Source organism: Python bivittatus, unplaced genomic scaffold, assembly GCF_059951505.1.
Source record: "Python bivittatus isolate LINGU-HERP-01145 unplaced genomic scaffold, Pbiv_v1 ctg000080_np1212, whole genome shotgun sequence".
Lineage (NCBI taxonomy): Eukaryota > Metazoa > Chordata > Lepidosauria > Squamata > Pythonidae > Python > Python bivittatus.
The window spans coordinates 89,368,037-89,391,512 of NW_028277035.1; the positions used below are offsets into that span (position 1 = coordinate 89,368,037).

Sequence of the window (23,476 nt, forward strand, 5' to 3'; positions counted from 1 at the left end):
GCCCTTCCCTGCTGGCTTTCCCCATGCAAAGTCAATGGGAAACCAGCAAGGAAGGTCACAAGTCGCTGGGGTAAGTCTCCCCACCCAGGCCTTTCTTCGCTCACAGAAACCGTGCCCTCCTTTCCCCCTTCACTTGCACACACCCTGAGCCCTCTTTCCTCAGCCTCCCTTTGCTCGCACACATGCACCCCACGCCCCCTTTCCACGGCCTCCCTGCAATCACACGCACCCTGCACCCTCTTTCCTCAGCCTCTCTGCAATCACAGGCACCCCACGCCCTCATTCCCTGGCCTTTCTGAGCTCGTGCCGCACCGGACATCCCCTCCCCCAACTTGTGCACGGCCTACGCCGAGCCTCCCACATTCCCAGCCAACACCCTTCTAAAGTCACCACATGAATCCCTTATACATTTCTTCACAAATACACTGAACAACCAAGGGAACATCTCACATCCTTGTCGTAATCCCTGCTGAGTGTTGAACTATTTGCTAAGCATATACTACTCTTAACACATTCAGCAACCAACCCTCAATTTCACAATCATTCAAAATATTATTATTTCAACCTATTCACTTTGTCATGTCTCCTCTAAACCCACAAACGTATAAGTTTTCCTTCTCACACTTATATGTTTCTCAATGACCTGGTGAAGAGCAAGACTCTGGTCTACATAAAGCCACTTTGCACTTTCCAAGTGTTGCTCATTATCACTTCGCTTTGTGAAATGGCTTTCCAGGCATTTCCAGGACCCTTAAGAAATTATCACCCATAGTCTTTGCATTAACTCTTCAACAATAAGGGCAATGATGATAACATGTACATTGTTCATTTCAATTCCACTCTGAGATGTATCAATCATGATCCCATATAAATAGCCCAGATGCTGGGAGTCGGGCGACATATAAATTTAAAACATCATTATCATCATCATCATCATCATCATCATCTAAAATACTCCTTTCAGCATTCTCTCACCTCAGTTTCATACCTAATAATTTTATCATTTTTCTTTTTAATTCCATTCACTCTACTGGAGACTGCTTGATTAATCCTCTTCTCCCACTTCCCAATTTATCAAAATTGCTCTGCCTTTTCTTGCCCTTTTTAACCTTAGATGTTCCTTCCTCACTGACTACATTCTGTGAAAGTCTATCTTTCTCTCCATATACTTTATATACCCATCTCTTACTCTCATTCATGCATATGTATTTTTCTTATCCACAGTCTTTTGCTCTTCATCATTCTACCAAGCATCCTTTTTCATCCTTCCTATGAGGTAAACTCCCTAGACTTCTACATCACTCTGTAACAGTTCTTTCCACACTTTTCCCACACAGCTTCCACATCATGTTTCTTACATCTGTTTTCCATTCATTCTTTTGGAAGATTAATTTAATTTCAAATACTGTCTCATGCAGGACTCATACTTTCTCTTTCTGCAGTCATTCTACTTTCATTCATGTTCTTTTCACCTCTATCCTTTTCTTTGGGGTCCATTTCTTCCCAGGAACTATTCGTGATGCTATCAAATAACAGTCTGCCCACATTCAGAACCTCTCATCGTATCCCCCATGAATTTTCTCAATTGTTCATCATAAACAATCAAATCAATTGTGTTTTTTTTAATTCATTCTTTTTCCATGGGTACATGAGTAGATTTATGATTAAAACACATATTTGAAACAGATGTTTTTCTGAGCACCAAAGTGCATCTCACCAAACAGTCCCCATGTTCGTTCATTCTTCAGTCTCTGAGTAGCCCGATCCCTTTTTCTGCACTCTTTGATCTCACTCCCACCCATCTATTCTTGTCATCTAAGAGTGTATTTTTCCCTGGATTCTTTCAGTCAAAATGTTGCACGTTTTTCCCAAACCAAACTGTGGGTCTTCTATTGCCACCACCTGTTGGAGTGCACCATGCAACTATCATCAACTTATGTCTACTTTCATACATTCTCACAGGACCCATACCAATTCAGACATATATTTTAGCCCCTTCATTCCTTGTGGTTTTTACTCTTGGCTGCTGATCTTCTTTGGAATTGTTTGTTTTATGTTTTAATGGTCATTTATCTTGCAGCTTCTATTTTTAAACTTTGTTCTCTGCCTTGAGTCACCATGGCAAGAGCCACATAAATCTAAATCAATAAATGTCATTATCAGCTCCCCTCCACAAGATCAAACCACCTTTCCGTTTCTCTCAGTTTACATCCTTCTTTCTCTTAGTTTCACAGACACACAACACCCATTTTTAAATTTCATTTCTTCTTTTAATTCATGCTCTTACATTTCAATTTGAAATCTTCCATATGCTATGGTCACTACCAGATGGACCCCAAGATACTTACTGTATCTCAGTTACCTACCGTAATGGTATGTGAGAATGACCTTGAAAGACGGGGCGAAGAGATGCGGCCTATGGAACAGTCAAATAAGAGAGGGCATACCCCACAGCTGCATAATGGGAAGAGAAAGAGGCTCAGAAGGGACGCTCCCTAGCTTCCCAGGTTGTAAAGGAGACAGTGGGAGATTTGTACTTTCAGACTTGTAAGACTCTGTTAATGTAGCCTTACAATAAAGTAGAATTAGCTCATCTGGTTGTGTTTCCTGCATGGTCTACCTGGGAAGGCTGACACCTACTATGATTTTGGAGCTTTCCAAAAGTACTTTTTAGTAAGATAGAGAAGGTATAGATCGGATTACCAAGTTTTGTCACACTCATGTCACAGGCAATATTCCTTGATAATGGTAAGGACAGGACAGTACGCATATTTGGCCAGTGTGCCAAAGCCCAATTTTACCCCAAGCACAGTCATGATAGTCTATGCAAGCTAGGATATCTAATCTAGAGACCGCCATATAAACCAACATACTACTGCTGTCATTGCACAACCAGGAGATTCATGCATTGTACTGAGACATACCATGGTTGCAAGGATTTTGAACATCAAGATGTTAGATTTCAACCTTCATCACCTCATGCCAGCAGCACAGGAATGGACATCCAAAGAAACTACAGGGCACTCAGAAGGAATAGGTCTCCTTAGGAGGTCATAGAACCTCACCTCCTAGAATTCCATGCTCAGCAAGGCTCATGCGCTAGTTGATAGACGACACCCCATTCCTATGTTGGAGAACTCAAAGTGGCCTGTGGTGATTCAAAATGATGCCCTCCCATCTCAGAATCCCAATTGCTTTCCTGTATGAAAAAAATTCCCAACCATTGCAACCAGAAGAAAAATCACAGAAATCTAGCAAACGGGGGGGGGGGGGGGACCAAACCACCCACTTATACAGCTAGTCTCCAGCTTAAGAACAAGTTCCGTTCCCAAGGTCTGTCCTTAAGTTGAATTTGTATCTAAGCTGGAACAGTATTATTGTATAACTCAAATCATTGTGTATTTAACTTGAACTTTGCTACAGTAGGCTCCGTTCTTAACTATGGGTTGTCCTTAAACTGGGCATTCTTAACCCAGGGACTACCTGTATATCAATAACAACCAGCTGCTAGGAAAGCAAGGGGTCAAAGGTGTTTTTTTTCTATGTTTTGCTTTAAAAAAAACACTACATGTATGTGCAGACACACGCATGAAGCACTGGATGACTGACGTTTTGACAGCTGTCTTTGTTCATGTTCATGAAGTCTCCCTGCTGCCTTATCTTTTTTGGGGGGTCCCTTTTAGGTTTTCTTCCCACTGCTCCTCACTCATATGCAGGCAAAGGTGACCTCACCTTAGCAGAAAGGAATGCCTTGCATTTCAAGATGTTTTAGATACAGAGCAGCCAAAAATCGCTTCTGATGCAGTGATTTCTTGTTTGGCCACCAACAGTAAGACCATTAAAAACCTTATACGAGTATGAAATAGATGTTTTCGCTTTGCCCAACGCTTCCAATGAGTACCACATCTTTTTCATAACTCTTCCCCAGCATGAACAGATCTTGTCTCTTTCAGAAACTGCAGATCAAAGAAAAGCGTCTTAATAAACAGCAGTTCCCTCAACATCAATCTAGCCCTTCATTTTCACAAAAGCATTTTTGCCAAGTTCTTATGATGAATTTGGCTCAGCACATACAAAATTTCCTACTTGACATAATTTGCTAGTTCCTTTATAGAGTTTTTGTCCTTCAGAACTCCACGGATACATTTCCCAAATACAGATCACATCAGGTTTGCTGTGATTTACTTAGGCTTTGGATCTGTATTCATTTAGAGGGGAAGGGGGAAGCTATTCCTTTGTTTTCACCAGTTCTCGCTTCAACATTTACTGCAAAGCTGATGAGATCTAAATCCGTCCTTGACAATGTTGCCTCTAAACAAACATGTTCTTGATCCTGCCAAATACTTCCCCCTCTTACCGGCTAAATTGTTAAGAGTGAAAGAAAAGCTTTGCTACATTAAATCAAGCACTTCTAATTGTGATTTCAAAGATGCCTATGGAAAGCCCCTCAGTATGACATATTGGCAGTTATGGCTTTTCCCAATGTTGTTCCCCAAGAAATGGAATTCGGAGGCACACTGCTTCTGATCCTTGCAGTAACACATAAGCACAGAGAGAGTGAATTTGTCTAATCCCCTTTAAAGCCCTCAAACTCATACAGGTCACTACAGAGTTAGGACAGTCTGTGAAAGACATAAATCCAAGTCCCGGCTAAGTGCGGGAATCCAGATGAACATATCCGTAAAAGAAGAGCATCTGTAGCCTTGTCTATTCATCAGCTTCATTAGATGTACCTGCCTTCAGGTGCTGTATGTACAAGGCAGAACGCTTTCCTTTTGTCCAGTGTTGTCCAAACTTGGCCACTTTAAGATGAATGGACTTCAACTCCCAGAATTCATGCTGGCTGGGGAATTCTGGGAGTTGAAGTCCACTCATCTTAAAGTGGCCAAGTTTGGACAACACTGTTTTTGTCTATTAAGAACTCTGCCTGTAATGAAAATAAAATTTACCCCATGCAGGAAGCCCAATCTAAGAACTGTTTCTCGGAGAACAGACAAACCAACAGTATGCATAATTTCGTAAGCTCCTGATTCACCTTTTTTTCCTAAATTAAAAGCCTAAATTTTGTAACCTTTCCTTGCTGAATTCAGGTACCACCCCATTCTTCTGCACTTTTTCTGCATCTACCTTGTCTTTTTTGAGTGGCAACAGCCAGAAATGTATACAGTATTTCACTTGCAGGTGTGCCACAGATGTGTACAAAGGCTTTATGAGATTAGGCTGTTTTATTTTCTAATGATCTCTGAAATGGATGGGGGGTTTTTTTGCAGCAGCCAGGCTCTGCGTCATGTCCACTGTATGCTCCCCCTTCAGTTAAAGAAGGAAGTATTGAAAGTAAGAGATAACGATTGGAAGGATGTAAGAAACAGAATTCTCTGCCCAAGTATCTGTCCTGGGACTGATGTTCTTCAAGTTGTTCTCTAAAAAAAACATGGTGCAAATCAATATTTCCAACCTCTCATCTGATTCTTTAACCACAGTATCAAAAGAATACCATTTTCCATTGTTGAAATCAAGAAATGGGAGTGTGGGAAGGGATTTGTGTACAAGATCCAATTCTGAGACCAAGAACAAATTCCTACCTTGAGCATAACCCCCCAGAGTCACTCCACAGTGAGATGGGCGGTGACCAATTTGAAAAATAAATAAAAAATATAAATAAATAAATAAATAAAATATGCACACGGGTGATTCTGCTTCAGCCTTTTTTTTTTTTTTATTTGCACTTACCATCAGTTTTGGATCTCAGGATTCTAAGAAAAAATAGTGTGGATCCTGAGAGCGGGAAATCTTTGTCCCTGGTGATTGTTGCTGAACTTCAATTCCCATCATTGCATTAAGATGGACCAATAACAAGGGAACCTGGGAGTTGTAGTTCAGATTGTCTACTCCTTCAGCCTAAATTGCACTCACTCCTTCTTCAACCTGTTCCTGACCCATAAGAAAATTTGCCTTTTTACCTTGAGATCATTACATTTATTCAATATAGCAGTTACTTTTACTCAATATCCCCCATGCTGGCTGGGGAATTCTGGGAGTTGAAGTCCACACATCTTAAAGTTGCTACGGTTGACAAACACTGGCCTATAGTGAGAAATTTACTTAAAAGTTGAAGTTGACCTTTTGAAAATATGGGTCAATCATTAAACAAATACTTACTGTCACTCTCAAAGCTCTCTAAAGCTAAGACAGGACCTAATTTTGCCATGCTGAATCTCCTAAGATTAGTTCTTGCATCCCATAAATTTCCCATCATGTCCTAATTATGATCATTACGCCAGACCTATTCATTATATGTTTGATAGTTTCTGTAACGCAGAGCAGGAATTCAGCTTATAAGAAAGTCACAGTCTATTTCCAATGCACGTAGCTTCTCTCAAGACATTTTTCTAGTTTGAAGGCTGCATCGTGCATTGCAGCAAGCTTCAACCCAATATTTCTGTCACTTAAAAAGGGGGGGGGGAAAAAAAGAGCTGAAAAGTCAGAAAGTGGCATGATATTTCATGATGGGCCACTTAAAAGCATAAGCCAATCAGCACTGAGATATCCATATATATCACGGATTTAATTAGATCTCTCTTCCTATCCAGCTCTTTCATCGGCTCTTAATTTAGTTTGATAAACACTGGCAGGAATGTAGCTCGCACAGGCAGAGCATAAAATCTGAAGCAGAAGCAGTCCATTTCATAACAGTGTAAAGCGTCTGAACCAGTGTAACTAGATAAGTATCAATCCAGTTCTAGAATAATACAATTACATGATTACGGGAGTAAAACAGGAACTAGAAAATTAACAGATCAAATATGAGAGCCAGTGTGGTGCAATGGTTAAGATGTAGGACTTAGGAAGACCCAGGTTCTAGTCCCCCCTCAACCACAGAAGGTCGCTGGAGAACCTTGGACCAGTCTCTGTCTCTCAACCCAAGAGCCAGGGGGGTGAGTGGTTAAACTTTTGGACTAAGAACGGGGAGACCTGGGTATTAGTCCCCCTCAGCCATGACAGCTCCCTTTCAGCCTAAGAGCTGGTATGGAGACCAAGAGTCACGGGAGTGGAATGGGAAGATCCATGTTCTAGTCCACCCCCAGCCATGGAGGCTCTGGGGTGATTTGGAGCCAGGCATTCTCTCTCAGCCCCATCTCCCTCACAAGGTTGTTGTGGGGGGAAATAGGAAGAGGAGTTTTATGTCTACCATCTTGAGCTCCTGTATAAAAGCTGGGATAGAAATCTAACAAACCAGGAATTAACTGGTACACAATGAAGAAGAAGCATCAGTTGTAGACCGCCATTCACCTCAACACACCTGCCCCTGAGTGTCCCACGTAGGGAAGAGCCGTACTTTAGTTAGAGAACACAAAGGACAAAGGTTTCCTGATAAAAGTGCACTGCATTCCTAGTTTAATTATAGTAACCGTTTCTAATGAGCATGCATGCAAACCTTAGGCAAATCCATCCCCGCTTTGGCCTATCTTCGAGGGAGTGCTGCATTTCCTCTTTTGGAGCAATGTGTTAGTAGCCAAATTATAGCCTACTGCCCTTCTGCATCTTTATCCCCCCGCCAAGAGTGTAAAAGTCATAGATCAAGAGAAAATCACATGCTACCAGGTCATAAATGGTACAAATACTGGAAAAGAGAGTGGTAATTAAGCGGCAGGCTGCCTATGTCATCCGTGGCATCTCCAATTGAAAGGATCAGGTAGCAAATGCTTGGAGAAGCCCCTCAACTGAGACCCCAGACCAGTGTTTCTCAACCTTGACAACTTTAAGATGCGTGGACTTCAACTCCCAGAATTCCCCAGCCAGCAATTCTGGGAGTTGAAGTCCACGCATCTTAAAGTTGTCAAGGTTGAGAAACACTGCCCCAGACAGACGTTGCCTGTTGGGGAAGATGGCGAAAGGGTTGACTTGCTTTGGGAGTTGAAAGAAGGAACCGTCTCATGATGGCAGTCTCGAATTCTACGAAAGAGCAGACAGAAAGTGGAGAATCTGTCTAAAGAAAAAGGAACGCGCATGTTTCTGAAGCACAATACCAATGTCTTGAGCCTGGTTCCATCGTTGGGACAACTGGTTTTCTTGTTGGATGGGAAAAAAAATTAGGACAGCAAAAACAGAGTGCCACAGGATTGTGTGACTTCACTATAAATTCCTTCACGCAGTGTCATCCCTCAGCAATGCCTCCCTAATTTTAGGATGACCTTTGCTTCCTCGCGGCGAAGGTAGCCGCCGCGTCTTTCTAAAAAGTCCATTTCTGGATGGCTCTGAAGTTTGCAGAGTGACACTGTCTAGCATCAGGCCGGGAAAGTACAGAATTAAGGGCTTGAGTTTGCAATTACTCATACAAAAAGCTCCGGAAAGGAAAGTCCGCAGGAAGAATGTCTCTAAAAGAATTCCCCCACCTGTTTTTCTTGACTTTTTTTTTTCCTTTCCAAAATCTCCCCATCGAGTGTTCCAAACAGAGATTTAAAGCATCTGCCTCATTTTGGATGGATTAATTTTCTGAATCTGAAAAACAAGCCCAGAACGCTGGAGGGTTAAATAAATGCCGACATTTATGAACTGCATCAGATTGTTCAAAGTACTTTGCGTACTCCAGGCTAGACATAATGGCGGGAGCCGAATTTGTTTGTTCACATGTCTGCTATAATTTATCTATAAAACATGGGGGTGGACGGATGTAATTTTAGTCTCAAGAGGATCACGCGGGGGGCAAGAAACTAAACCTTTCCCCCAGCCTCGCCCCCCCCCCCCCAGTCTTCAACAAAGAATAGTGCCTCAACATGAGAAGTATCCTGGGATAAAACAAAAATTATCTGGGGATGATGAATCATTGGAGGGGAAGGGGGAGAACGAAGATGAAGGCCAATTCAACTCTCTTCACCTCTGGGTGACCTTTGGAAGACCAGATTTCTGGGGGACCTTCAGCTATGTGGATTTCAACTCCCAGAATTCTTAGTGAGGGTGTCCATGGGGCAGGGGGACAGAGAAAGGTCAAGATGGTGGCCACACCTACGCAACTGAAGCCCCATCTTATTTTACCTGCATCACTTTAATCCAGTGTTTCTCAACCTTGTCAACTTTAAGATGTGTGGACTTCAACTCTCAGAATTCCTCAACCAGCATGGCTGGCTGGGGGATTCTAGGAGTTGAAGCCCACACATCTTAAAGCTGACAAGGTTGAGAAACACTGCTTTAATCCCATGGTGGTCGCTGTCATCTTGACTTTTTTAATTCTTCCCCACTCCTCCATGTGGATGCCCCTAATTCTTAGCAATAACTTTGCTGGCTCAGGAATCCTGGCAGTTGAAGTCCACACATCTGGGAGACATCTGGTTTAGGGAAGGCTGATGTAGACCCCTCCCTTCCCTGCTTTCACACAAATGGGACAGAGTTATAGCAGATGACACTGTTGTCTTGCCCAGGAACCTTCTAATGATCCTATCAGAGACATCTACCTCCTGAGCCCCAACGCTCAACAGCCTCCAAAGATTGTTGACAGAAAGCAGAATGTATTAACTACATGAAGAGTAACCCTACTAAAGCTATTCAGTTTTAATTACATTTAAATGTAACGGAAATCAAATCAAATGTCATTTTTGCCCTGACTTCTCCCACTACTTCTTGGAGAGTGACCCTGTTATCCACTCATAGGCCAAACCCAGCCCTCCTCAGAAAAACATTTGTACCCTGCACCTCCAGATCCCTGGAGCTTGTGGCTAAGAGTCTACTGTTTGACCAAGGTCTTCCATGCCTACAAACTCATCATGTCCCATTCCACTGGTGGGTGAGAAACCCTATGCAGAAGAGGAGTACAAAATATGACGCAAATCAATAAACCGCAGGCCATAAGAAGAAAAAAGGAGATCGAATTAAATCCAATTTATACTAGCATCTATCTATCTATCTATCTATCCATCCATCCATCCATCCATCCATCCATCCATCCATCCATCTATCTATGCAATTTCTATAGCCGCCCATCTCAATCCAAGTGACTCTGGGCAGCTATAGAAATTGCACAAATAAATAAATGATCATCGCTCATTGTGTATCTCCATACCTTCGTAAGCTTGTAGGACACTCTCACTTCCACCGCTTCCAACCACTGCTCCACATATTGCCTTCTCATCTCCCTCTTCTTCAGGATCTCATCCCCATCCAACTTTCTGGTCTCCTCCCCCAACCCATTCACTCTTCTTTCATAACCTTGTCTAACATCATCTACTGAGTTCAAGGCTGGTTAAGCCAGAGGCTGCAATGATGATGTTACCTACTTGGGTAATGAAAGGTCCCAGCCAAACCAGAAAGCACCAAGAATTTATACGTCAATCAATATGGAGCCTTCATTCATATGTCCTCCACTAATGAATAATAAGGCCAACAGCAGAAGTACCACACTCACGCTCACACTATACAAAACATCCTTAGCAGAACAAACAAGCAATATGTAATACATTTTGTACAGATTCCCAATTTCATGCTTTCTTTCCTATCCCCCCTTCCCTAGCTTTTACTTTATAGAACTCCTACCGCCATGTGCCTCTTTCCAGCTCTGGAGTTCTGAAGTTTGGCTGAGGATAAAGTAGCTAGCAGGGAGTAACTGAGAACTTCTTCTCTGTACCCCCAAAGTCAGCACAGGATTGGAACCTATCACGAGGAACAGCAAATTTAGATGCAGTGGGGATCATTAATATTGCGCAAAGATAGGGAAAAAATGTCTGGACACAAGAGTTTTCCTGTACCAAATGTTATTTTATTCTTAGATGCATAGGGCCTACTTGGTTTTATCATTATATCAAGGAACTATAAAATTTCAGCCTGAGTAACTAGGAAGACTTCCTTCATTTCTACAGGAAGAAGTCTAAAACCTTCTGGTCTCAATGAATGGCAAATCACTAGGGATGTGCAGAAATCATTCTATTTCAGAGTTTCTCAAACTTGGGAACTTTAAGAGGTGTGGACTTCAACTCCCAGAATTCCCCAGCCAGCATTCTGGGAGTTGAAGTCCACACCTCTTAAAGTTCCCAAGTTTGAGAAACACTCCTCTATCTGGTTGGAAAGACTGATCTGGAATATAAAAGTGGCCCCAAATGACCACTTGGGTTATTTCAAAGGTAGCCCAAGCTAATGTGAAGCCAGATCCAGAATGAGATTCAGAAAAACAGAGTTCTATTTCCCCATACTGTAGTCCGGCACAAGAAAAATTAAAGCACGGTAGCTGTAACTTTTTGGGGTGCAGTGGGATATTTCAGCAGAACCAGATTTTATAGAGAAATTCAAATTTGGCAAAGCATGCCAGGTTCCTCTAAAATCAATGCAGGGGTTTTAAAGATACATTCCTTTCAAAACTGATTTGCTTTCTTTGGGGAAAAAAATGCCCATACAGAATGTGATTAAATTGATAGTAGTAGTCATGCCTAAATGGGAAACTCTTGTATCACATTTCAAACAGATAGCTTTAACTAAGAAGGGCAGTATTCACGCAGACAGGCGAGCCTTTTCCTTAATGCAGGGGAGCAGGCTGTTAGAAATTGAGGCAGAAGTAAATACAGTATGATGAATTCCCAGATCTTTTCCATGAAATAAATCAGACACAAAGCCAACCCAGTCAACAAACACCTTTCTGGAAACACCATCCCATCGTATCAGCTCAGAAAAGGAGCTGGAATAATGGTAATTTTCTCTCAACTATCAAGATGGCCCCACATCACACCCCAAAGTAAGCAGGTGACCAATAGAGACTTAATTCCCACACTGATTTGAAGGCCAAACTGTTGGTCATGGAACCTCAAACTCTCTCCCTCGTTTTTAAGGCATTTGATACACATCATTAAATGACCGCTGTCGATTCCCATGTTTTAATGGCCCCTCAATGCCATGCACCAAAAAAGCAAGAGGAAAAAGTGAGATAAAAGTTTCTGGGTGGCCGAAAATCAGAATGGAGCAAATTCTGATCTGCTTGCTCTTTGCCTCAGATAAACGAGAATCTGTTTGAATTTCTTTCCTCTGCCTTGTGATCCAGCCTTCGGCTGAATTTAATCCACCTCCTACAAATCATCATTTGCAGCTGCATCTGAACCTGGCAAACTATGGTTTTCCATTAACTACAATTGGAGAATTCTAACCTTCTTCTCACCTGCAGGGGAAGTCTACTCAAGCCTTACATGCACCTTCATTTAACAACACGTCTAAACAAGCTATGATGTTTCCTGGAGATGTCCAATGGACATCAACATTATATTTTTTGTTACACCTTTTTATTCATCCAGGCCTTTTAGAATGATTTAAAATGAACCGGAAGCCAAATATTATTTCAATATCACTGAGATATCTTTTTGTCAATCATACCATTGTACGAGCGGAGTTGTTCATAAGTATCATTTCACAGGACTTACACAGAGAAAAGCATTAAAGGGGAGCTCAGGCTGAAACACACAGAGGGGCCTCTGACAAGCAAGCTATCTATAAGGAGAAGGTGCCGGGGTCCAAGAAATCCACGGACTTGAAATTCAGATTGAAAGGGTGACAATGAGCAAAATTTGGAAAATGCAGCAGAGTTTTATGCTGGATGGGTACATGTAGATCAGCAGGTCTTTGGGAAATGTATGAATGTGAGAAGGAAAGTTTACTATCCATTGGTTGACATTTGAACCATGGAACATTTTGCAGAGATATGGAACTGTAGGTTGGTTGGTGACTGCAGTAGAAGCAGGATGTAATGGCAGTAAAGCATGCTAGAAAATATAGGTAGTCCTCATTTAGCAACCACAGTTGGGACTGGCAACTCGGTCATTAAGTGAAGCAGTCGCTAAGTGAAGCCATGACTGCTTATGATCTTCCTCCAGCTTTCCTTTGCTTTACAGACCTGTGAAGGTCATAAATGCAAGGACTGGTCATAAAGTTACTTTTTCATCACCGTCAGAACTGTGAACAGTCACTAAACAAGGCAGTTGCTAAATAAGGACTACCTGTACATGGAATATGCTTAGTGAATGGCTCAACACCACACAGGGAGTTAAGCAAGGATATGTAATGTCCCCTTGTTGTTTAATGGATTTATGGATAGATATGTAAGGATGCTTGTGGTGACATTGCTGGTCATACAAATGCTGGTTGAAAGGCAGTAGGTGTCAGAGAAATGAAAATGCCTCAGTATAAGAGTATGTTTCTACCCGCTTTATTAGATGGAAGTGAGATGGACTGAATTGCAAAACAAATATATGAAAGAAGAGCAAAAGGTAAGTTAAAAAATAAAAGACAGTGTATGGAGAGGTGGGGAATTCTGGGAGTTGAAGTCCACTCATCTTAAAGTGGCCAAGTTTGGACAACACTGGACGAGACTGACCAGCTGTCCCAGGCTGTTGATCGACCACCTCTTAAGCATCCTCTACTGTCTCACCAAGTTTGCAGATCTTCATTTACTAAAGAGCTACTGGCAATGAAGCAGAAAAGATGCCTACCATGCTGGTGGCAGAAATCTAAATGCGTACAAGACCAAGCACAGCTTATAATGCATTGGCAACCCTGTGCCAGGGCAGTGAGGGAAGAAGAAAGCAGGTTTTCCTCTCCACCAGTACCTCTGCTGAAAATCACCTAAGGGAGCTGTTCCACGTGCTGTAAGAATTTTGGAAGGTTTCCTAAGAACCCTTGGTGGTGACCTGCGAAGACCTGATGAAATTATTCTCAGCTAGCTGTTCACATGAGTGAAGACAGAATGGAGGAAGCCAGGTCATCTGCTTGCCCTGTTTCATTCCTGTGCACCTTGAGGACGTGGACAAGGTAGCTGGACTGGTCCATTATGTAGCCTTTATATCCAGTTCCTTTTGACTGATGCTGGCTGGAAGTGATCCAATAAGAGAGACAGTATTTTTATGAACGCCTCCCTCAGGTAGAGGGTGGTGTCACCTGCCTTGAAAAAAGCAGTGGAATAGCCCAGTGGATGGTATCTTCATCATGAGATCCATTCTTTGTATCACTATAGGCCACATTTGAATTTACCATTCCTGGCCAAGAGGTTTGAGCAGGTAATGGCCAAGCAGCTCCAAGCAATTATGGATAAAACTGATTTTTTGGATCTGTTGCAAGTCAGGGAACAGCACAGAGAAGAGTACAAGTTGCCCTAAAGGGTAATCTGTTGATGGAGTGTGAAAAGAAAAATGTGTCCCTGTTTGTTCTCCTGGTGGCTTTTGATACACCAATGTGCTATAATGGTTAAGGAATCAGATTGGCTCTGGGGAGATTCAGGTTTTAGTCCCCACTCAGCCACAGAAGCTCCCTGGGGAACTTTGGGTCACTCTCTCATCACAACTGATCTTGGAAGGCTGTGGTGAGGAAAAATGAGAGGAAGGAGTACAGAGAGTCCTCACTTAACCACAAGAGGGATGGAAAAATTGGTCATTAAGCAGGGCAGTCGTTAAGCAAGTCACCACGTGACTATACCCAATTTTACGACCATTTTTACAACAGTTGTTGAATCACATGGTCATTAAGCAAATTCAGCTTCCCCAATGGATTTTTTTGCTGGAATTCTCTTAATGACATGATTCACTTAATGACCACAGATTCACTTAACAACGGTTGTAAAAAAGGTCGCAAATTGCGATCACATAACTGTGGGGGGCGTGCAACGGTTTGCGATGGTCATAAGTGCAAGTACAGGTTGTAAAACACTTTTTCCAAGGCCATCATAACTTTGAACCATGGTTAAATGAACGGTCGTTAAACGAGGACTACCTGTGCACCACTTTGAGCTGGGATGTAACTCAAATAAATAAATACCCTTGACCACAGTATCCATCAGGACTGCGTGAAGGGTTTGGGGAATCCCTGTTCTTGGGATTTCACAATGCAATCACGTGCTTGACTGGGGGCCATTCCATCTACACGCATACATCCACACCCTGACTCTTTTCTACTCTAGCAACCTTTAACAAAGGGGGACACGGTGGCGCAGCGGCTTAATGATGCTGAAAGTTGCCGGCCAGAAATGGTCGACGCTTCAGCAGTTCGAGTCCAGCCTTCACGTTAAACAGGGTGAGCTCCTGTTTCCTCCCCAGTTCCTGTCAACCCAACAGGTCGAAAACTCACGTGAGTAGATAAATGGGGACTCTCACTCCGGTGGGAGGAAAAATGCTGGCGGCGCCTTGCAAAAAGGAGTCGGGAGCAGTTGCCGGTAAGCATGAAAAGCCACGCGTGCCCGAAAAGGGCGCGAAGCAACGGAAACCCGCCTCCTGCGCTCGCCAGCTGGGCTCTGCCCTAGGAAGGAGGCTCTGGCAAACCACTTCCGAAACACTTGCCTTGAAAACTGCAAAGAACTCGTCCAAGCAGTCACTGCAGGGTCAGCAATGACTGAGCGCAGACAAAAAAAAAAAAAACACCTTTAACAAACCAAAGCAACCTTTAAACATTATAAACATTGACTTAAAAACCCCAGCGTTAAAATCATTTGACAATTAAAATCTGGGCAAAAGAATTACCATTTGCAATCCAAGACAATTAAGAGTGAGAAAACAGCCCGTCCTCTACAGAAATTTCTCATAAAGTTATAAATACTTAATAGAGCTACCCAGTATAAACTACTGTACTACAATACACAGACATAAACAGAAGGGAAATCAGAACTAAATGAAAAACATGCTTTGTTCCACGCATGGAACAAAGGCGCCAACTCTGATCTTTGGCCAAACCGTTGATTTGGCCGAACTGATACCCGAAGATGTCATCGTGATATACTTTGAGGACATACTGGCTGTGGATGGGGAAAAGTTCAGTTCCTGGAACCCCCTCCCTTCCTCTTAATAAATCTGGCTAAAGACGCTGTGAGAATCATGCCTGGAAAGCGAATTACCTTCCGTCTTAGGCAGAGGCCAAGAGCTCAGCCCCGCCGTTCCCTACCCTGGAAGCCCTCTGGCCAAGGACCAACTGGATTTGGCTGGTTTGCACATGGGACGGTCCATGCGCAGAACATTTTGCGCCTCCTTAATTGGAACCCACCATAACCAAATAAAGAATGCACAGATACAATGACTATTGCGCCTTTCCTCATGGCTTCTTCAAAAGCAGTCACGCCCGTGAATGTGGACAGGAAATCAGCCTTATGGACAACCTCTGATCCACAGGAGCTGAGGTCAAGCAGAATAAAATACCAAAATGGCTGTATCTAAACTCCAGCCAAGCTGGCGATTTCCATTTACTTCTTCAGGGGATGGTTATGACTTCCTTGGGAGAATCTTGAAGCAAAAAACAGCTTACGCCTTCAGAGCACCCTTCCTCAACCGCCCCGTTAAAAAAATGACCACGCCAGGTTGAACTAGAGTCCATTTATTTCTGTATTTTATCTGAGAATAGCATGCCAGTTTGGAAGGTCATTGGCAGGGCACCGTGAAATTATTCATCCTTCTTTCCCTATTTTTATCATCATCATCATCATCATCACCATCATCGTTCCTGAACATCTGATAATCAGGGGTAAACAATCTGGGAATGCGGACGTTGCATTTTTGTGGTCCTTGGTGGCTACAGAAAACCTATGTTGAAAAAAAAAACCTACAGTATATAGGCTGCTATCCTGCAACTGGGAATAAATCCCATTATGTAAAAGGCCTTGCTCTGAGTAAACAGAAATATATATTATATTATATTATATGATATTATTTATATTTATTTATTTATATTTCAAATTTAGATACCGCCCATCTCACGAAAAAGTGACTCTGGGTGGTTCACAATAAAACAACAATAAATACTAATTAAAAGACAATAAAAACAATATAAAAATACAGTAAAAATAGGATAAAACCAAACACATACACAAATAATAATATTACATATTGCATATTATATTATATATATATATGTATTATATATATTAAATATTAAATATTATATAGAACAGAACAGAACAAACATATTATGCTATGCTATGCTATGCTATGCTATGCTATGCTATATTTATATTATATTTCTGTGCAACTCCAGCCACAGAAAACTATGAAGTAGCATTCTGGCATTTTTCATGTTCCACTTTCAATACAAAAAGGAGTCAGGAAATGTTCCTAGTGAGATCCTTATGGCAATGCTTTAATTTCCTCTTAATTGTGTACATAGGTGTAATATTCTCAGAATTTCATTTGAAAGCCGCACTCTGGGTACTCCTGCAAGGACTTCAGCCACATGCCATAAAATCTGATTGCACGCTTATCAGGAAATAAAACCAACCGAACACAACTGGACTTACTTTTGAGGGGACACGTTTATTTATTCTGCTTTTCCGAGCCTTAGAACGAGCAACACACCGTGCAACGGGCTTCGGGTGTCCACAACGTGGTTTATACAGAGTGGGAAGCCTCTGCTTAATCATACCTTGTTGAACAAGCCACCGATGGCCGGGTTCAGATGTCACGCGAAGTCATAAACCGCAGAGGCTTCAAGCCACCATTTATTTATTTACACACCAATTTATGCACTGCCCACTTCAGAGACTCTAGAACAGTGTTTCTCATCCTTGGCCACTTTAAGATGTGGGGACTTCAACTCCCAGAATTCCCCAGCCAGCCTTGCTGGCTGGGGAATTCTGGGAGTTGAAGTCCCCACATCTTAAAGTGGCCAAGGATGAGAAACATTGCTCCAGAAGGTTCCATCAATGTATAATACAACAATCCCCTACCATAAACAGTCAAAATCTCAATTTTGTACTCACACACGTGCTAAAGGCTTGGATCTCAATGCTACGCCCGCCATCTTGCTGTTTTTGAATCCACCCACCTCCTGCAGACACCACACAGATTGCAGCCCCACAATGAACAAAGCCAAACCCAGCAGATCATGTTTACACTTAAAACCTGGCCTCTGAATTCCTTTCACCTCCTCCGCAGGTTCAAACGTGTCTTTGCAAAAACGAAGGGCGAGACATGCGCTTTCTAAAACCCTGAAACGTGAGACTCCTCGGCTGGCAAATTTTACAGCCGACGCCAATTCTTCCACGGGACGGAGCCACCTCTACCAAACTACGCCGCAGAACTCAAATCTGTGCCCAGAACAAAGGAGAGAGAGTGAGGCAGAGTGGTGATGTTATTGGACTTTCAGCTAAGGAAATCCCCTGGGTGACTTTGGGACTGTCAGTCCAACCTACCTCGCAGGGCTGTTGTGGGAAAAACAGGAGACAGAACTATTATGTACATCGCCCTGAGGGGGCAACATTGTGGGAAGCGAAAAGACAGAGTTAGCCTTTGAAAAGCAGGGCAGGGGATCCCTAAGTCGGGCAGGGATAGAACAAAAGTGGACTTTGGTTTAATTAACACTGGAATGTAATTAAAACCCAGCTAATGTATTTCGTCGTTTTCTCCTCCTGCCACTTTCCAAATTGCAATTCGGTGGCATCTTCTACAAGACCTTGAGACCTAAATGTATGGCTGCCACAGGGCACCGTTCATAGATGCCCAGAATACAGCGTCCTGGGGAACAGGATGCTGGTTTAATCCTGGTTCATTTTGGCATTAGGTTAGAGAGGAGAACTTCGGCCCGGCTCCTTGCAGACTTCCATTTAAACAGCCTCTGATTCTGTCTCTTCCATCAAACGGTACTTTTACTAACAGAGCAGATGAGTGAACAATTTCACTGGACAATTATATAGCGAGACAGGAATTATAATGGTGCAATGGCAAGAAGGGAAAAGATAGGAATTCTGGACCTTCAGTCCCCTTGTTACTACCTGTCTTCCCCTTAGAAAATCATTTGGGGACGCCCAACTGGCTTTGGGGCAGAAAAAGAGAAGCATCCATTGTGTTTTCTACCCAAGAAAGCTTCTTCCTCTTCTTCTTTCTACCTCTGTTTGGCACTTCCCCAATGGCATTTAGGTGGGACCCATTTAGGACTCGGAAAAGAGACCACCAAGTGGGGTGTCTGCAGGGGGTGGTCAAAAAAGGCAAGGTGGCGCCCGTGGCAGTGCCCAAATATGTAGGGGGAGAGACACAAATTTCTCATAGGCTGAGCAATAAACTTCCATTAGAAACTGGGTTTCTGTGCCTGAACAACAACCTGCCTACATTAGCAGGCCAGATTCAGTGGCCTTGGATGTTGATAAAGAGAAAACTGATCATTTCAATACTTTGCTGTTCTGGAATCATCCAGCTCAGAAATTCTAAGTGCTGTTGCACTCTCTTGGAACTCTGCACATGCTCTGAAAGTCAAGGTTCTATCAAGCGGATAAAGGTAACAACGATGCTAGAGGGACTGCACTTTTTATTCACAAAATAAATAAAATAAATAAATAAATTGCCCATGTGCAAAGGATGTGGCTTTCCTTTACTCTTCTTCCCCCTGCCTGCTTTATAGGTACTCAACTTACAACCACAATTAGGACCAGAACTTCTGCCGCTAAGCGATGTGGTCATTAAGTGAGTCACACCTGATTTTACCACCTTTTTGCCACAGTCATTAAGTGAATCCGGCTTTCCCCATTGACTTTGCTTGTCGAAAGCTCCCTGGGAATGTCGCAAATGGCAATAATTTGACCCCGGGACGCTGCAACCATCATAAATACATGCCAATTGCTAAGTGTCCAAATTTTCATCACGTGACCACAGGAATGCTGCAATGGTCATAACTGCGAGGATCGGTCATAAGTCACTTTTTTCAGCGCCATCGTAACTTCAAACAGTCAATACAAAATGGTTCTAAAACAAGAACTGTTTAGGTTTTCTTGTTTTAAAAAGGAAGCTCTACTAAAATCTTTGCAATGGACTACAGTTGCAAAACTGTTAAGCCACTACTTGTGTTCTTAATATTTTTTATAAGATTGTTGGATTTGCAAAGCCTTCCATACTAAAACTTTGGGAAAGAAAATTCCAACTGGCTTACTCCTTCATATTTCTAGATCTGGAATCTTCCAAAAGCATTAAAGTGCTTTACAGCAATCTCACAGCCCTTTTCTAAGGAGAATCCATGCACTGAGACACACACACAGGAAAAAGATTTTCTCTGCCCCGATCCAGAGCCAGTTTGGGCTAGCGGTGAAGGCTCCAGGCTAGAAAGCAGGAGATTGTGAGTTCCAGTCCCGCCTTAGGCATGAAAGCTGTCTGGGTGATTTTGGGCCAGTCCCTCCCTTTCCGCCCAACCCACCTCACAGGGTTGTTGTTGTGGGGAAAGTAGGAGGAGGAATTAGGTATGTTTGCTTCCTTGAGATTTATAAAAATACTAAAATCCATCTCAGGGCAGAGGCTGCATTTGACAACAAAATCTATGGAGCAGGCAAGGCTAAGGGGCCAATTGCACATCATGCTAAGTTTCAAAATAGGGTCACATATCACACTAAACCCTAATGATACGTGCTTATTTGTGGTTTAATATCTTGTGAAAACTCAGTCCATCCAGACTGCAACGTATTCAGCAAACCATGGTTTAACCTAGTACGTGAACCTGCAGCTTGTTTGATTTCAGCTTCACAAGCTGTCTGGATCCAGGCATTGAAGTTTATTTATTTATCAAATTTTCATGGCCGCCTATCTCACAGAAAGTGACTCTGGGCGGCGTACCATGAAACCAACAATTAAAACATTCTACAAAAACCAGTTAAAACAATTAAACATAAATAAAAACAAGATCCCAAGAGGGAATGCATCAGAATATTACACGTGATGCAACCAGCGTGCGGTGCTCTGTTGCCAGGGGATCCCCAGGCCTGTTGAAAAAAGCATAGTCTATGGTTTAGCATAATGTGTGAACTGCGCATTATGGCTTAGTCAACAAACTATGGCTAAAACACATCTTAGATCAACATATGACCCAATTATTCACTGGCTCAGGAGCGAGATCATAGCCAAACAGAATCCTGTCCCTGGATCTGACTGATCAACACCAAAATGTCTCTGTTAACCTGGGGTGCTCCAGTTAGGGTCTCTTAACCTGGGGTCCTCCAGTTAGGGTAGACTAAGGAAGTTCAAATGCTAATTGAACATTATCGAAGGACAGTCTCCATATACCTCAAAAGGGTGGGTTGGGAAGGCAACGCTACCCCAGATTAGTTCTTCTATAGCAGTGTTGCTCAACCTTGGCAACTTGAAGATGCGTGGACTTCAACTCCCAGAATTCTCCAGCCAGCAATTCTGGGAGTTGAAGTCCACGCATCTTTAAGTTGCCAAGGTTGAGCAACATTGTTCTATAGGTTCAGAGGTGAGCTCCACTGTGCCCAAGGGTTTGCTCCTCCCTCTGACCCATTTCAAATCCCCAAGAAGTTTTCTCTCGGCCCCTCTCTTCCCCAAACAGCAAATAACAGGGTTAATTTCAATCCCAGGACTATACAGTGGGTGACCCACTAAAAGGCAGGAATATCAGAGATATTTGCTACAAAAGCTACCTAGCAGAACCCCCATAGGCAGAGATGGGGCCAGCATAGTAACAGGAAGCAGGTTAATCATACAGATAATCCTTTGGTTCAATCCCAAGACAATGTCACTCGTTTGGATTTTGCACCCAGAAAGCAAATCTGGGCCCTAAGGAAGCAGAAAGCCCAAAGAATCTCCTTGCTTCTTTTTAACCATGCCATTCACAGGACCCAGTGGTTACAATCTGCATCATTATACATGTACCAATGTTAATTCATAATTCTGTATAACAGAAATGCTTTTCCAAAGTACTCAGACTGCTGTCCCTGCAATATCTCGGGAATAAATTCAACAACCCCCAGATATAGCAGACTGGCCCAATTTCCCCTATATTAAAAGTATTCATTTTTCAACTGAAGTGCAAGTTTGCTTTCTGAAAGCACCCGTGGATTATTTGTTAAAGCCAGGTTGGCTTCTCATAGACAGAAAACACTTTCTTTTCCCGTGCAAGCTTCCCCATTCTTTGCACACCCGCAGGGAGGACAAAAGCCACCTGCCATTTCAAACGAGCCGAAAAAATGGGAAATGAAAGACAACGTGGAAGTCACCAGGCTTTTGGTTCCTCCCATCTGTCTCATCTCCCACATTAGATTAGGAGAAATCGGCAGGCGTGGAAGTCCGTCTAAGGTTCACACGGTGGGGAACGGAGACCCGTCCGGATTTCTCAATCCAGGTGCAGACAGTCCCGCCTCCCGAAATCCAAGAAAGGCAGGGCAAGTGGGAAGGGCCGGCTGTGGCGAGCTCAGGGTGACTTCAGACCTGATAAAATTCGCTTTGCACATCGGAGAGCACCTCACGTGGGTCTCTAGGTAAATAGACATTCCAGGGTTTCTCCGCAGCCCTGTTTAACGAAGAAACACAACAAAAATGGCCCCCGGGAAAATGAAGCACACAACCTGGCTTTGCCCCAAACACGCCTAACCCCATTTTGTCTCTGCCTTACTTCCCAGCAGGTACAACGGGGAGTACATTTATGTGACAAGCAACTTACGCAGCGAACTCACGTACTGCCCTGAACTGTGGTTTCATTAGCCAGGGTTCTGTTACGGCTGGGTTCCTACAGGACACTCAGGAATAAGCCGCTGTTGACCAACCATAAATCCGGGTTCACTCCTCATGGTAAGCCAAAACCCAGTCAAACCCACGATGGTTTCGCATAATGCGTGCCAGTCAGCCCACAAAGCGGCTATCCCTGGTCACGGCTGCCGCAGCCCTTGGTGCGGAGAGGAAGGCACTCTGCCCATGATCAGGAACGCTGCCTCCTGCTTGACCCCCTTCGCACGGGAAAACGGGACGCGAAGAAAAGTCTTTCCTGAACTCGGCCAAGCCCTAATCCTTCCAGCTCAGACCGGTCCGCTTCTCAGTCGACAGCAGGTGACTCCGGGCTGAAGCCGCGGGAAGGGAGCGAGCCCGGCCCCCTCCGCTGCCCGCGCCCTGCCCTCTCCGCCCGAGTCCAAGGTGCCCGCGATCCCGCGATTACCTCTTCCCCGCCTCTCCTCTCCAGCGACGGCGCGTGAAATCCTCCCGGCTCCCGGACGGCCGGAGGAACCAGGAACCCGCTCCGCCGAGACCTCCCCCGACTCTCTGCCCCAGCCAAGCCGAACGGCGGCGGCGGCGGCACGGAGTTGCCCGGCAGGGAGCCGTGGGAACCGGCCCGGCCGAGAGCGCCGCGTCCCGCTGCCCTCCGGCACGCAACTGGCGAGCGAGCGAGCGAGCGCAGCGGCCCCGAAGTTGCCAACCAGTTATTCGCAGCTGATCTCATCCGGGATTTGCATAACCCCCTTTTTCCCGGCGCTGGCGAGGCGGGGAGTGGCTGGCCAGGGGCCGGGCGGCGGCGAATGCGGAGCCCGGGCCGCCTCCTGGCTCGCCTTCCCTGCCTCCCTCCCTCCCTCCTCTCTGCCTCTTTTTCTCCTTTTCTCCTTCTTCTCACGCCTTCTCGCTCAGCTGTCGGCGGGCGCTCTCCGCTCCCGAGAGGGGCCTCTGGCTTGTGGGGGGGCGGGCGCCGGCGTGTGCCCGCGAGGGAGGCGGGCAGGCAGGGAAGCCGCGCTGGACCTTAGAAGCAAGTTGCGCAGCGCGGAGCGGGGGATCTCCTTCGGGCTTTC

General features: G+C 44.0%; 1 protein-coding gene across 3 annotated transcripts in view; it reads right to left on the minus strand.

The window, feature by feature from the left end:
• Positions 1 to 23,108, minus strand: part of DDR1 (discoidin domain receptor tyrosine kinase 1) — a 62,875-nt gene extending 39,767 nt beyond the window's left edge. Inside the window, exon 1 of one of the 3 annotated variants that reach the window (XM_088134635.1) lies at positions 22,855 to 23,108. Coding sequence is in view for 2 of the 3 variants with exons in the window: in XM_007435827.4 (XP_007435889.1) it covers positions 22,366 to 22,403 (38 nt within the window). In the remaining variant the exon portion in view is untranslated. Of the gene's footprint in view, positions 1 to 22,365; positions 22,771 to 22,854 lie in introns of those variants that run through there. The other 2 variants (XM_007435827.4, XM_007435828.4) reach the window with 2 other exon arrangements.
• Between the last annotated feature and the right edge of the window lie 368 nt (positions 23,109 to 23,476).